Source organism: Myxocyprinus asiaticus, chromosome 43 (assembly GCF_019703515.2).
Source record: "Myxocyprinus asiaticus isolate MX2 ecotype Aquarium Trade chromosome 43, UBuf_Myxa_2, whole genome shotgun sequence".
NCBI lineage: Eukaryota > Metazoa > Chordata > Actinopteri > Cypriniformes > Catostomidae > Myxocyprinus > Myxocyprinus asiaticus.
Window position 1 is genome coordinate 35,917,405 of NC_059386.1, and position 15,859 is coordinate 35,933,263.

General features: G+C 36.8%; 1 protein-coding gene across 4 annotated transcripts in view; it reads right to left on the bottom strand.

Moving 5' to 3' along the window:
* apc (APC regulator of WNT signaling pathway) overlaps positions 1 to 15,859 on the bottom strand; it is a 62,948-nt gene that overhangs the window by 27,801 nt on the left and 19,288 nt on the right. For 3 of the 4 annotated variants that reach the window (XM_051686351.1, XM_051686349.1, XM_051686350.1), the window contains one exon: positions 14,552 to 14,704. In XM_051686351.1, coding sequence (XP_051542311.1) covers positions 14,552 to 14,704 — 153 coding nt within the window. Of the gene's footprint in view, positions 1 to 2,035; positions 2,142 to 14,551; positions 14,705 to 15,859 lie in introns of those variants that run through there. The other variant, XM_051686352.1, reaches the window with a different exon arrangement.

Consider the following 15,859-nt stretch of genomic DNA (forward strand, 5'->3'; position numbering starts at 1 on the left):
CTGAGCTACCCAGGCCCCTTGGCGATAAGAGGTATTCATTTTTTCACCGTTTTTTGTTGTAGTCATAGTTTTAGTCTTTAGACGAACATTTCCTTTAAAATTAGTCAATATTTCGTTGTGTCGTTCATTAATTTTACTCCATTTTACTCTGATGAAAATGACAATTTTAGTCAACGAAAATAATATCTTTTAGTTGATGATGATGTGTAAAATGGACAAAAAAGTGCGTCAAACAGAACCAAACTTTAATCAAATATTCAAACATTTATAAATTTAATCATGTATCGTACTGTCCATGTGAAAAACCTGAGCTTCTGAAATAATAATGAATAGACTGAAGTACTAGCTACTTTCTAGAAGTTAGCCTAATGTATTCTGAATTCTTCTTGCTTTAGAGACTTCTTAATTTTCCATGAAAGGCTATCGCATTGTGTGTAGCATGTTTTTTACGAAAACAGCGTATTCACTATGCAAGTTATGCAATTCAAATTATGCATATTCTGATTAGCGCGACATTTAGTTCAACTTCACCTGTTCATTCGCTTCACTGTGCAGATGTAAGCTGTTGTATTACATATATCTTGTGGATATAGTGATTAAACTAGTGTTTAAATAGAATGCATTTGAATGAAGTATTTGCCCCGTTTTAAAGTGGTTAATTTTGCCGGTGTTAGCACCAACATACTGGATTATTAGATTAGATGAATGCATAATATCTTCTATATACAGATTCGCTAGATGTTTCTTCTTCTGTTTATATCTTGCACTGTTAATATATTGCAGTATAATTTTTATGTTGTCATATTTGACAACAGTATGCTTGAATAAAATAGTTTGTCAATGATATGCCTTTATCGTCTTGTCTTTGTAATCTTTAATGGAATCAAAAAACCCTGTCAACGAACATTTTTGTCAGTGATTTCAGAGATTATATTATGATCTTGACATTTTTGGTCGATAACGATATATCACGATATGCACGTTTTTATGGAAAGTGATTCAAAAACGTAACTTTTTTATTTAAAACAACGTCCAATGGTAGACCTGTCGTGTGCATTCCAATATATTAACTTTATCAATAAATGAAATATTTTAAATAATCAGCCAACTGTGTTTTATCTACTAGGCATCGTTTTTCAATCTAAGCAAACTAAGTTGAACATTATAAGAGTTTGCTGTGAGAAATGGTGCCTTTTAATGCAAAAGTAACACAAAAGTAACTAATGACGGATTATGAAATATAAAATAATATAAAATAATGACTATTTGTAATACATCTTCTAAACTAAATGCACATTCTGTACCATGCTGCTGGCATTTTGCACTCCTGCCATAAGAATGATACTTGACAATTTCTACCGGTTCAAACATTTCTACAAGTATACTGAATTAACCAGTATATCGGCCACCTTTAGTGCATGTTATTTAAAAACAAAAACAAAGTTTTTGTCTCTGAAACATAACCAAGGCCGCACGGACGGGTAATAATAATTTCAACCAAATAGATTTTTTTACATTTTTGGTACAAAATGTAGGCTAAAAGGTGCTGTTCAAACCCCAACCATTAGCAAGATAATAATACCATAGTCTAACATGTATCCATCCATCTCATGTTGTCTACAAAGTGCCTAGTCCGCTAACATTACGCAAGTGATTCGCTGAAATCCTAAAATAACTTTTATGAGAGTAGATTACAGCAATAATGACATTTTAAACGACCAAATCCACATTAGAATGGACTAATACCAGGACAATATCCTAATGGTTCTCCAAGGCTTTAATGGAGTCCTAATTTTGTTCTTCTGCATGCTAGTCCAGTGTCAAAGTCTAAAGGAATCGGGTTACAGCGATGCAGATGCCCTTGGTACAATATTAGAGTCATACACCCACTCGTGTGGAGCTCCAACCACACAACACTTTTAAAAATGTCATCCAATCCGCCCAGTAATGGAAATCAATGCTCTTCGGCAGCCATCTGCAGGGAGCCAGAAATACTTGCATATCTGATTCCTATCTAGCGTGCATTTCATCTGACCTGCAGTCAGACGAGACCTGTGGGCCTGGGGTGCGAGTTATTGTTCGAGTCTGGGAGGTGGGAACGCGGACGGCATGCCTCTTTGCTTTCCCAGCGATAAAGGCAGAACGTCCTTGGAAAGTGGAAAGAAAACATCACGTGACACATGAGGTATGCAATTAGGAAAACACCACAGGTCTGGCGACAGACAAGAAACAAGAGTGAAATTGGCTACTATTCTTAAAGAGATTAAGGCAAATGTGTGTGACAAGAAAATGGCATCAATAAATGAAGTTATCTGTACTGCATCAATAAGGTTTGAATTATCCATCAATATAGCCTATTTGTCTTGAAGACAAGTAAAATTGGAAAACTGGTACTCTTTTCCCCCAAAAAGAAGTGCTAAGCTAAAGGTTGGTGAAATTTTTTGCAACCACTAACACTTGTGAATGAAAAGATAATGAAAAGGAATAATAATTTAAAAAAAGTTTAAACTAGTGATGCACCGATGTATCGGCCAATCATCGGTATCGGCTGATAAAAGACATCGGCCAATTGTTTAAAAACAGCAGATGAAAACAGAATTCAGTTCATTTGAGTTAAGAATGTTACAGTTTCCGTGTTTTGTTAATAATGAGACCACTTATTCTAGAACATTTAGGACATGTAGAGACTAGAAGTCGAACGATAGTGGATTTTGCAGATACCTATAACCAAGGTGGTGGAAAACGCTGATAACCGATTAATCGGTCAATAGTTTTAAAATGGATTCATAGAAAGTTATAACATTTTCTTAGTCGGCACAATCATAAAGGCCAGAGTCCAAAATAATAAAATATCAGATGTAGTTTAATTATCAACCAAAATCACAATAATAGTCAGAAAAACATTTTGCTGCATGGGACTTTTAACACTAAACAAGCCTGAAACACACCGGAGACTCTTATTTTGAAATGACAGCGATTTCATATTTGCCAAAATTAGCTTTTTATAACCTTATTATTATTCATAATATATGAAGTTGGAGATACTATTTTTCTTTGCATGCCCTCGCTTAAATAAAAAAAACAAAATAAAATAAAAAAAAACGTAATTATCAGAGGAACACAGAGAAATTAAAAAATAAATAAATAAATAAATAAATCATGAATCACATCGATTTTTGCCGGAAAAAAGCAACTATCGGCACTGATTAATCTGTAAAAACCAATATTTCGGTCTACCTCTAGTAGAGACAACATTAACGTTATTATTTTAATTATTATTATTAAAAATATAGATGCAAGCATCAATGATCGGGGCCAAACCCTACAGCCATTCCCTCAGCACATTGCAAAGAGCTCCGGCACAACAGTCATAACGTTTATACCAGCTGAAGCGAGTATCGAACCGGGGTTCACCCAGTCATTTGAACTGAAGCCCAGAGCTCTAACCACTGCACCACACAATCGACAAGTCTGACTGACGTCAAAGAGACATTCTTGGTTGAGAGTATACCACCATTTCTGAGAAAATAGTTACAGCTTATATTATATAGAATTATATAGAATATTTTTTTAATTGAAGCAATAATTACGCAATAGTACACTGCACTGTATTAAGCACAATATGAAGTATCAGGCAGAAGTTGTTTGCAATCCAAAGTTCTTAGCAATATTTGTATTTATGTTGGTTTCATACGATTTTGAAAAACAAACAAAAAAATACACATGCATGGTTTTAATAATCATTTTCAAAAAGTTGTCAAACCTATTTTAAGGTAAAAAGATATGTTTTTAAATATCAAGCTTGGTCAGCCGAAAAGGAAAGTCTCTTGAGAGGCGGAGCAAATCATAAAAATGTTATGAAAGATTACGAAAACAAATGTGTACCGATGTATTGTTTGCAATGGCTCCAGGAACGTGTTGAAGTCTATAGGGTCAATTTTGATTTCATGTTTACTTTAAACATCAAATATATCGGATTAGCAGTGATTACGTTGCTTTGTGCAGCTTGAATTTGCGTCGCCTGGTTAGGACACGCCTGGTTTTTCCTCTTAAAACCTAATCGACTCACTAATAAAACCGCTTCTGCTCTTGCACGTTGAATAGCGAAAGCAGCTAAACACAGTTCAGTGCCGCTCTGGGCGCCTAATTGGCGAGTGCTGAAAGGGGAAGCCCAGACGTTGATGAAAGTGGCGTGTTTACATTCTGCCAGATGTTTGTTTCAGCTGGCCGGAGGGAAACGGAAACGACTGCAGGATAAAGTGGAGCTGCATTCATCAGACGAACAAAGAAAGGAAGAGAGATCCTCTAAATTAAGCTGTGACTATCAGAGGCTGGGAATAGGAAGAGGCCACTGAATACTTCCACAATTCCATGCAAAGGAGGAAAATGTTTATTAAATTGGAAAACGACTGAATGCAGAGATATGTATTTGACTTGTGAACAAATATTCAAAAGTTTCCCTCAGTGTCACCGCTAGGGCTTTTCTGCCGAATAAAAATACCTGTGTCGCTGCAACACTAAACTGCTGTCACCTTGGAGAGAGGAAGTTAAATATACAGTGGTTTTAGTTTTGCAGGTTTTACAGAAAAGACAAGAGGGCATACTAACACAATTCCTTTTCAAAACTGTTCTTGTTGTAAACACTGCATTCCACATTGCATTTTCACACAAATATCTAATAAGTTTCATCGGCAGAGGGCAGCACATTCACATAAAAGCTCATATAAAGCACATGAAATAAACCAAACCGTCTTCGAGATTTAGGGAAAAATCCTAAACAACTACAATCCCAAACAAATTCTGCTTTATTGCTATTAGAGCTAGGCGAAATATATCAAAAAGTCACAATGATTATGCTAGTGATATAAAATTAAGCATCATCATGAATATTGATGTTTCACAACTTGTGAGTAGATGTTTTAACCCTTTAAGCTCTGAAGGTGTTTTTAAAGATTTCCTGTTTCAGTGGCATACCCAAAATAAAAAATAAAAAAGGGGGACAACTGTTTGGTATCATTGTAATGAAAACTTCAAATTTTTTAATGATATAGATTATGATACATTTTGAGACTCTCAGACAAAGAAACTGCTGGAAAAAATAATAAATCACAAAACAAATTGAGCAAAAATGTACTTTTTTTCTTATTTGACATTATATATCTCTGTGTGTAAATAAGGTGGCTCCGAAAAACTGCTTTTGTTTTGTTCTCAATTATGTCAGCTGTATCGGAGAAAAATTGTGTACAACAAAGCGATCAAAAGTTATAGAATTACAAAAATAATTCATCATAGTGTTCAAAACATCTTTGTGTTCAAAAGTCTCTCCAAACAAATAAAACATAATAATTGTACATAAGAACTAATTACACATGCAAACACAACAATGACTAAAGGTTTGTATAACATGCAGACATGATTTTAGTAATGAGATTTCACAGAATGAGTTTCATTCTGTGTCATTTGAGTCATCATTGAGTCTGTGCCATGTATTTGGCGCCATCTCCTGGTGGCCATATGTAACATTGTGCTTCATGTGGATTATCTAATGATCTATACATCTGATTATCTTGTGTGTGGACTCGTTAGAAGGATAATCACAAAAACGCAACATAATTGTCAAAGATAAATAATTAGCTATTACTCAATATATTTTTGTCTGTGAGTAAAACAAATAGGCTGGTTTAATTCTACTCTTTGAGAGCTTTCCAACAACATATGACACGACTATTTGATGTTTTTACTGATTGCAATAATATGTACAGTGCCATTTAAAAAAAAAAAAAGATTATCAAAACGGAACACTTTTGATTTGTCTGCAAATTTCAAAGCACTTGTTCAGTTTTGGTCTTAATGCCTGCATGCATTGGAAAGTAGAGCTTCTAAGCTTTCAAACAATACCCTTTTTGTGTCGGTCAAGACTGTAGTTATTAATATTTTGACATCGAAGGCCGGCAGGGCCAATCCGAGCTTAAAGGGTTAATAGCCTATTTAAACTTCTGTAGCAAAAATTTAGCGACTTCTAGTGGTCGAGGCAAACAAATTGGCTGATATTCAGGACTTTTTAAATATCAGCAAATACATTTTTCCATTTGGCCGATTCAAATGTTGCATGACGATCAGTCCTTGACAGTCCAAGTTGGGCCATGTAAACTGAAAGCTGTCAGCAGATTGCTCCCCTCACTGTATCCAAACTAGCGCATGAGAGCAACTTCAAAGTAAATGTGCTTTACATGCACTATAAGTAAATGTCATATTCACTGTGCACTGTATGTACTGTATGTGAATTAGTTTGATTCTTTTGTGAAAAAATGTGATTGCTAATGCGCACATACCTTCCGTGGCACTGTTGATATTTCCTTCTACCTAATATATTACAAATGTTATTGATTTGCAAACAAATTATTAAAATGGTATGATTAAAACACACAGAATCTTATTTTTTACAGATTTTGTTTTTTATTTAAAAGTTAACGCTTTGTGTGAAATTTTGAGTAAATATAGTGCTAAATAAAAGTTTATAGCAATTGTATTTACTATTTTCTATTCAATTCATTATATTAAATTGTATGATATATCGGCATTATATAGAACACCCTTTCTCAGACTATCGCCAATTAAAAAACCCATATTGGGGGCCTGGGTAGCTCAGAGGTAAAGATGCTGGCTACCACCCCTGGAGTTCGTTAGTTCGAATCCCAGGGCATGCTGAGCGACTCCAGCCAGGTCTCCTAAGCAACCAAATTGGCCCAGTTGCTAGGGAGGGTAGAGTCACATGGTGTAACCTCCTTGTGGTCGCTATAATGTGGTTTGTTCTCGGTGGGGCGCGTGATGCCGTGGAACAAGCCACATGATAAGATGCGCGGGTTGACGGTCTCAGACGCGGAGGCAACTGAGATTCGTCCTCCACCACCCGGATTGAGGCGAGTCACTACGCCACCACAAGGACTTAACAGCACATTGGGAATTGGGCATTGAAAAAAAAAAATAATAATAAAAAAAATAAAAATAAAAAACAAAAAAAAACAACACATATTGGTCGGCGACTATGCACTTCCATGAATCAGTTCAAACTGCCGATTTCAAGGAATCAATTCATTACTCTGATTCATCACTCAAAAATGATCACGAATGTCTCTGCTTGGCAGTTTTCAATTACTAAAATGTTTTAATAAAAAATATAGGTAGATAACATTGCTGTTTATTACTATGTACTGTTATATAGGTGCAAATTAATGAAAATGCCCATATACAAGGAAGAACTATATTGGTGATTCTTACAAAACCTGTCAAGAAAATGTCCTGGTCATATTTTACGTATTTTTACTAGAGGTCGACCGATAGTGGGTTTTGCCAATACCGATAACTAAGGTGGGAAAACAGGCCAATAGGCCTTTATCACACTTCCGCGTTCACAGAGCGGAAGCTTCGCTTACTAGCATAAAACAACTTACGCTGAAGTCTGTTTCAATGGCAGTGCCCACAGCGCAGAATTATGGACTATTTTATGTACAATTCATCTCAAATAATTAATCTAAACAGACCTACCTCACCTTCCAATCATTACTCAGGGATAATGAAGTATGGAAAAACAATGTCATGTTGTTTTAATATTTTAAACAGGATGTATGTGAGCAGGGACCACTTCACAAGAGTATAAGTATGTTTGGAGAAATGAAAGAGTATAGTACAAACAAGAGTACATTTACACATTAAAGAACATTAGAACAAGATCTAGAGTTGATTGACAGGCAATGTCTGTCTCTAAAAGGTGATTGGTTCTTAACTGTTAGGCGGGACTTCCTTTCTACATCTGTTGACCATTGTGCGCTAGAGCTTCTTGGTTGAGCATTCCAATTTCTCCCATTCATTTAAATAATAGTGCGCCGTCTCTGCTAAATAATCTCTGATTAAGAGGAAAGTTAAGCAGTTTCCATCCTTGACTTGTAACATTGTTCTAACCATTCGAACAGCTAGCTAACGTCAGCGTCCTCTCCACCTTGTCAGCAATGCAGATCTCCAGTGCAGCGATTAGTTATAAACAAATGGATTATAAAACCAACTTCGGTTGTCTTAAATGACTGATTTAATGTACCATGACGATAATAATAACATGTATTGTGTTCATACCGTTGGCTTTTCTCTGTCGATGTTTCAAACCCCCTTTTTAAGCGTTCGTCTCTATAAACAGCCTAGTCAAGTTACACAAGAAACTCCACGTGGAGTCAGTGATTGTTTTTTAATCTCTAGAAGGCAGAAGGCACTGTTATATTATTATTATTTGGGGGGGGGGGTTCCCCTTTTTCTCCCAATTTGGAATGCCCAATTCCCAATGTGCTTTTAAGTCCTCGTGGTCGTGTAGTGATTTGCCTCAGTCCGGGTGGTGGAGGATGAATCCCAGTTGCCTCCGCGTCTGAGATCGTCAACCCGCGCATCTTATCACGTGGCTTGTTGAGCACATTGCCACGGAGACATAGCGTGTAGAGGCTTCACGCCATCCACCGCAGCAACCACGCACAACTCACCATGCACCCCACCGAGAACTAACCACATTACAGCGATCACAAGAAGGTTACCCCATGTGACTCTACCCTCCCTAGCAACTGGGCCAATTTGGTTGCTTAGGAGACCTGGCTGGAGTCACTCAGCACGCCCTGAGCGCCATTATATTGTTGAACCAAGGAGTTTACACTGTAGAACCCTCCAGCGCCGGCCACGGAGAAATTAAGCCAAAAAATAACTATCGGAAACCATCAGAGTTGATTTTTACCAATAGCTGATAGTTTAAAAAAAACAACTATCAGCCCCGATTAATCGGTAAATCTGATATATCGGTCAATCTCTAATTTTTACTTTTGTATACAGAAAATAAAGCCTACATATTCAGTGATTTTTAAATCATTGCACAAGCACATCTTTTTACTAAAATACAGTAATCAATGACTGTGCTGTGGTAATAAGAATCACCACTGAAAACAATGGGAATAATAAGAGTTCAGAAGCGTTACAGTAATGTGAATATGGTGGTTAAAAAAACCATTTCTAACTATGAAAATAATGTCACAATACAAAAACATCTTAATGGTTGTAAATATAGCCTTCCTTTTCTTTTTGCTAAATACAATCATATTAAGTTTATAATCAAATGATATAATAATATAATATAATGTAATAATTGTTTTTTTATTTTGTATTGATTTTGGGTTAATAATGACCAGGACATTTTCTTGACCGGTTTCGTGAGAATCACTCATATTCTTCCTTGCGTTCATTCATTTCATGAAAAACTTTGATAAACTAGATTTTACTGTATTTATGTTCATTAAACATTCTTGAATGTATTTGACTGACAGTTTGGTTCAAATTACAGTTTCTCTGTTTGAAAAACCTTTTTAAACCATAACAGATCAAATGCAAATACAGATATAAACACTGAATATCGTAAAAAGGAAAACAATAAGAAATAATTGTTTTAGTTATATAACTCAGCCCTAGTTGCTACATCCTAAATAGTGTGAAAATGCAGGGTTAGGGGATCTGATAATTGTAGGGCAGCATTTAAGGGTTAGCATACACTCACTGCCGCCCGCCGTAGGATCTGTCGCACCTAAAAAAGCGCGAGACAGAGCCAGCATGTTATTAAGAGCTTTAAGCACTATGATTATGTCTAGGGATGGCATAACCACTGGCATCAGGGTGGTCTGGATGCTCCAATATCAGATCATCCTGATGAGAGACTTATGTTTAAAACCTCTTACATAAGCCAAACATCAACACGCAGATTTCACTTCCTGAGGCACAAACAGAGTCAAAGGCTATTTCACTGTTTTTAATAGGCAAGCAGGTGACAACTCTTCTTTAAAGAGAGAGGCACCTACAGTTCACAGGCCACCCCGGGCACGGGCCGATTTGAGTCAAAGACATCTAGAGAGCTGAGTGATTTTTGGACATTAAAAAAACATACTAAATATAAAATCATAAAAATTATCCCATTTACTTAATACAAGTTACTTGTCTTAAGAGTTCACAATTCATCAGTGCACATTATCCCAAATAAAAAATTATTGTTTTTGTAATCTTTCATTAAATGTAACACCTTGCTCTGCATCTTAAACAACTTTCCTTTCTGATTGACATCATCAATACAGATTTCCCGATTTGATTAGATTCCGATTCACAAGCTCTCAATTTAATTAGATTCTGATGCATATCATGAATAAATTGTCTTGAAATTGTGCATAATTTATTGCAAATGTATATACTGTTACATACTTACTGTTTACATGTATAATTTCTACTAATTATGAGTATTTACATAGATTTTTAGAATTAGCGCTAAAACGGTACTGTCTCTTTAAGAATAGAAGCAGTTCAGCGAGCGTCCCACAGAAGTGTTTTAGTTAAGTGCATATTAATGAGTGTAATATTCTCTTAAATTACACGGAACTAGTCAAACCAAACTTTTTTCTTAACAGGCAGTGATAGGCTTTTGGTGCTAAACTTTTTCGCCACTATACTAGGGATGTTCTGCACCAGCTAGCTGACTATTAAAAACACTGCTCGAATATCGTAACTTGATTTTTCTTTGCGCATTTGCCAGCCACGAGCTGTGCTAAATGCTGTACTTTCTCTCTGAATCTCTCACCAAATCTTGCCATCACAATTGAGTCCTCTAGGGGGTGCTCTGGATGTGTTACATCATGGCATTGGATAAAAGATGATGATATTATGGTGTCTGTGGTTTTGAAGACAAGTGGAGAACTAATAATACTTGTAATATTTAGATTCTTTTTGCATTCTACTGTATTGGTATTCGGTTCTTGTTTGAGTCATGCAAACCAATGGACGAGGATCTGTTTTATGGTGGAAAGAAACTGCGAAGCGGTACGAGAAACTCTGAAGCTAATCAGACCAGTATATGTGTATGTGCAGAGCACTTTTATAAAAAGTAAACTTTCACCATTTTATTAAAATCATTAAAACCGCTGGAATTGGTGCTTTTCGCTTATTCTTTAAAAAAATAAAATATTTATCCTCGGAAAACATTTTCGTAGACCAGTAACTGGCTCACCTTTTCGCCCCTCATGAGTTTGCATCCCTGTAATATGCTGTGGCATTGCAAGAATTAATTTGCAAGAACAAATCTACAGATTAGAAAAGGAGCAAATTTGTTGTTTTTTCAATACCCAATTAGCACTCTTGCCACTTGTGACCTCATTATACAGTATACCTACTTGACTTGCGTTTTTTTGCATAGCCGAATTTCAAACATTACAAGTAAACACGCTACTAAGACGGATGGAAAACTATCAACGATAGTTATGTGGGATAGTGGTGTGCCGTGGTATTTTTTTTTTTTTTTTTTTTTTTTAAGTAAAAAGTGTGCCATTGCAGAAAAAAGGTTGGGAAACACTGCTCTAATGTACATGTCACTTTTTATTTTGAACTTTACGAGTAATCAATTACTCTTTTTTTTGTGGATTAGAGTACTCAACTACAAAATTACTCGGAAATGCTTTTCCCTATACTATACTACTCAATCACTGGTGAGTGAAATCTGAACCAGCCAGTGACTAAAATTTTGGCCGCTTATGCGAGTGATTTAATCGCACTGCAGAAGGTTGTGGATTGAGTAAAAGATCAGTCTTAGAATTTTAATTGGAAAATCAATATTTTTACCCAGCCCAAATCAAGTCTACTCAGAATATTCAGTTTAACTTGGAAATAAGTCACATTACGGAATTAAAAGGGGTTGTGAATACCATTTCATGCTTACTTTATGTATCTCCAAAGCGAGCGAGAGGGTTTAACAAAGCAAACTGGAATTTTACAACTCCAGGTGCTGTCTAAAAGCAGGCAGAAGGTCCGGCAAACACAACGCCATTAAACACAATAAAAGCAATCAGATTGATCCGATAACAGACACTTTTCCTTCCAATGCATCCCTGTCACATTATAACATTCACTGAACCAACCACAAAGCCTCTCTTTCCACTTAAGGACTCCACAACGTATGAACAAGTAGAGAGAAAATCTGCTTCCGAATGAAAGATTTCCCCCTTAGCAACAGCAATCTCACATATTCAAAGCATCACAAATTCCCTTCAAGAGACGTTAAAATGTGTTAAACAGTACGAGATATGACAGCGACCCGTTTCAGCGTGCTGTTCTAGAATTCAACAGGAAATATCACCACTTATCTCCATCTTCAACTCGTTGAACCGTTTCTTAAAATTTAAAACAAAAGAAACTTGTGCAAAGAATCTGTGTTGGCAGACTCGCTGTAAAACTTGAATATTAGCCAACTTTTAATGTCTTGCCACATTCAGTTTGGGCCTAAAGTCTTTTAAAAGCTCTCTCCTCTCCTGAGACTGCCAGGTCACATCTAATTTCTTAATGCTTGCTCACTTCTACTTCAAAAGTTCGACTCAAAGCACTGCTCGAGAATTCTGCCTTTGGTGTCAGAAGCCGGGAGAGAAATGGTACTTGGCGAGAAATCAGTAGCACAAGATGACATTTTTAGACTTTAAAGTCTGTGACATTAAAGCGGTGCACCAATAATAAAGCATTGTGATGACAAAATGAGGCACCAAGGTGTTTAAGTACAATCCCTTTGATCCTGAACTAAAAATTTTACTCAAATGTAGAGAAGTGGCCAACTACAATAAATGCACGCTAACTGGAATCTATAAAAAATGGGTTTATATTAAATAACCATATCTGAATGCCTATTTTTGGATAATCCAGTAAGTGAATTAAACACTTTATAAATGAAAACTACGTCCTCTTATATAATGTTCTCTTTATTTGGAACTTGACAAGCATAGTCAAAGTAAAAAACAAACAAAAACTCAACTTAAGTCGTTTACTAAATGTATTATTATAATCTTTCCCCAAGAAACTCAACATTTTCTCAAAGCAATGCAACAAAGATACATAACACACAAAAATAAACAGATTATTAGGCTATTCATTATAAAGTCATCACAATAGAGAATATATGAATATCTGTAGGCATACATGGCCAGGGTTTTTTTTTTCTTTCTAATATCAAACATCACTGAACAGAATTTTAGAGAAGGTACTTTACAGGTACAGGAGATGATGTGTACTTTAAAACCCCTTTATTTTGGTACATTATATTTTTTTCTCGTCAGGGGTGGTCAGAATGTCGGGCTGTTTAGCCGTTTGAGATGTTTCAATTCCTTCATAGGGCTTTAAGGTAAAAAAGCTAGAATTCAAATGGGTTGCGTAAGTTTCGTGATCTGCGGCGCGATAGAGAGAAGCCAGATTGAGTAGCGCGATCCCGCTCTGCGATATCCTGTCAATGGAGCACAAATATCGGGAAGCCTGCTGGACTCGAGTGCACTTGCTTGCTCCAGCCATGGAACACATATGCGCGTAAGAAGATGCGAAGCATATTTAGCACTTTTGAAGTGCCGAACACAAGATCAGTGTCATTGAATTTACCGAAATTTTCAATGGCAGAAAAACCCTGTCCATGCTGAAGTCATGCACACCGATAGATACACACACGCCTCTCACATGGATATTTACGTATCGCAATATACACGATATAGCTAAATCTTTATTGTCACCACGACATATCGCCCAGCCCTAATTAGGCCTATTTTCAAAATCATTAATTGTAAAGGAATGCTGGTATCACGCCAATCTGTGCAATCGCGATTTCATTTTAAATGCAAAATAACTTCATTAAAGCATTCACTGTTTCATGTAAAGAAATAACATATAACGTATGCAGATGAATCACGCATTAAAGTCAAAGGATATTTATTAAGAAAGAAAACCGGTGGAGCCTGGGTAGCTCAGCGAATACCACCTCTGGAGTCGCGAGTTCGAATCCAGGGTGTGCTGAGTGACTCCAGCCAGGTCTCCTAAGCAACCAAATTGGCCCGGTTGCTAGGGAGGGTAGAGTCACATGGGGTAAACTCCTCGTGGTCACGATTAGTGGTTCTCGCTCTCAATGGGGCGTGTGGTAAGTTGTGCGTGGAACGTGGAGAGCGGCATGAGCCTCCACATGCTGTGAGTCTCCGCAGTGTCATGTACAACGAGCCACGTGGTAAGATGCACGGATTGACGGTCTCAGAAACGGAGGCAACTGAGACTTGCCCTCCACCACCCGGATTGTGGTGAGTAACCACGCCACTACGAGGACCTAGTAAGTAGTGGGAATTGTGCATTCCAAATTGGGGAGAAAAGGGGATAAAGAAAAAAAAGAAAGAAAACCAGGGTGATTTTAATTACAAGTTGACTTTAACTATAGGGTTTAAGTCAAAATATACTTTAGTTTTTCACAAATTTCATCATAAGCACAGTACGCACGGACTGTCCGTGTTCAGCCCAGTTTTTCTAGACACGTGTTGACTGTACTAAACAGTGTCACAAAGCAATCGCAGTGCACATGCATCAAACCAGTCCGTATTGGCTCACGGTACTTTGAAAGGCAAGAGCACTCGACCGTGTGCGATATATAACGGGATGCAGAAAACCAAGTATTCCTTTAGCATGATCTACATAGACACTGACGTACCTTCATATTCGACGCCTCCGTCTCCAGTTTGGTGAGGTGGTTGGAGTTGTCTTCGAGCTCTTGTCTTAGACTGGAGTTCTCCATCTTCAACGCCTCCACTTGCTTCAGCAGCTGATCATACGATGCTGCAGCCATCCTGGACAATCTCTTGACCTACAACATTATAAGAACAGAGGAAATCTCATGCGGTGCTGGTTGAACGATATGGTTTTTAAACTGCTATAACTGTTATTTAGAGCACAGGGTGGCCAATGTAATGATTATGTGTAAGGGATAATGGACAGTCAGACACAAAATGAACCTTGACGGGGTGATTCCGCCAAGTGGAGGATCTTGGATTACCCAAAAAGGGGTTTATTTTGCAATAATGAATGGCTTACTGCACATTAACAGGCTTATTACACAGTCACTTACCAAATAAATAAAAAAATGGAAACTTTGATATAGATTACTGATTTGAGTTTAAATTATTTCAGGATTTAAAAAGCATGGAGTGATACAACAGATATAAAACAAGAACAGTCATCTAGAATTTTTTTTGCATGAGACAATAGTAAGCTATTTAACAGCAGAAATACGTGATTGACCAATCAATCAAGTATTAAAGATAGCAAAGTTATTTCATAAAAAAAAAATATAAATGCTGAAATTAAACAAACACTGCTTTTACATGCTATTCACTAAACATGTAGGTAAAAGGAAAATCATTCAATAACAAATCTCATTGGCAGATTTTGGAAGTGAGAAGAGGGCACAGTTATCAGTAGGGCTATGTAAAAATATATATGTATTGATTAATTGCAATCCTTATTTGAATTATCCTAATATCTATTCTTAAAATCTCAAGATCGATCTTTTAGAAAATCTGAAAGAAAAATGGTCGTGCCTTGGCCCAAATTACATTTATCCATCTCCCGTAGTGATTTGGCCAGAGAGCAAAATCTGAAATGTTTATACAGGTAGTGCTTGATGACAGTCTCGCTCATGGTTATCTGATACAGCATGTGGATGCCTTTCGGAAAGTGTTTTTAGATTGTGGTTCCTACTGTTGTTCGTTCTTTAGTCTACAAACAGCTCACAATAATATTGCTGGACATTTTGGGGTGAGTAAAACATATGATCATGTTGTTCATTATTTTTATTGGCCCCGCATAAAGTATGAGGTGTCCAAACTTATTAAGATCTGACAGGTTTGTCAGTTATCAAGGAAGCCCAACCAAGGGGGCCTGGGTAGCTCAGCAAGTAAATACGCTGACCACCACCCCTGGAGTCGCAAGTTCGAATCCAGGGCATGCTGAGTGACCCCAG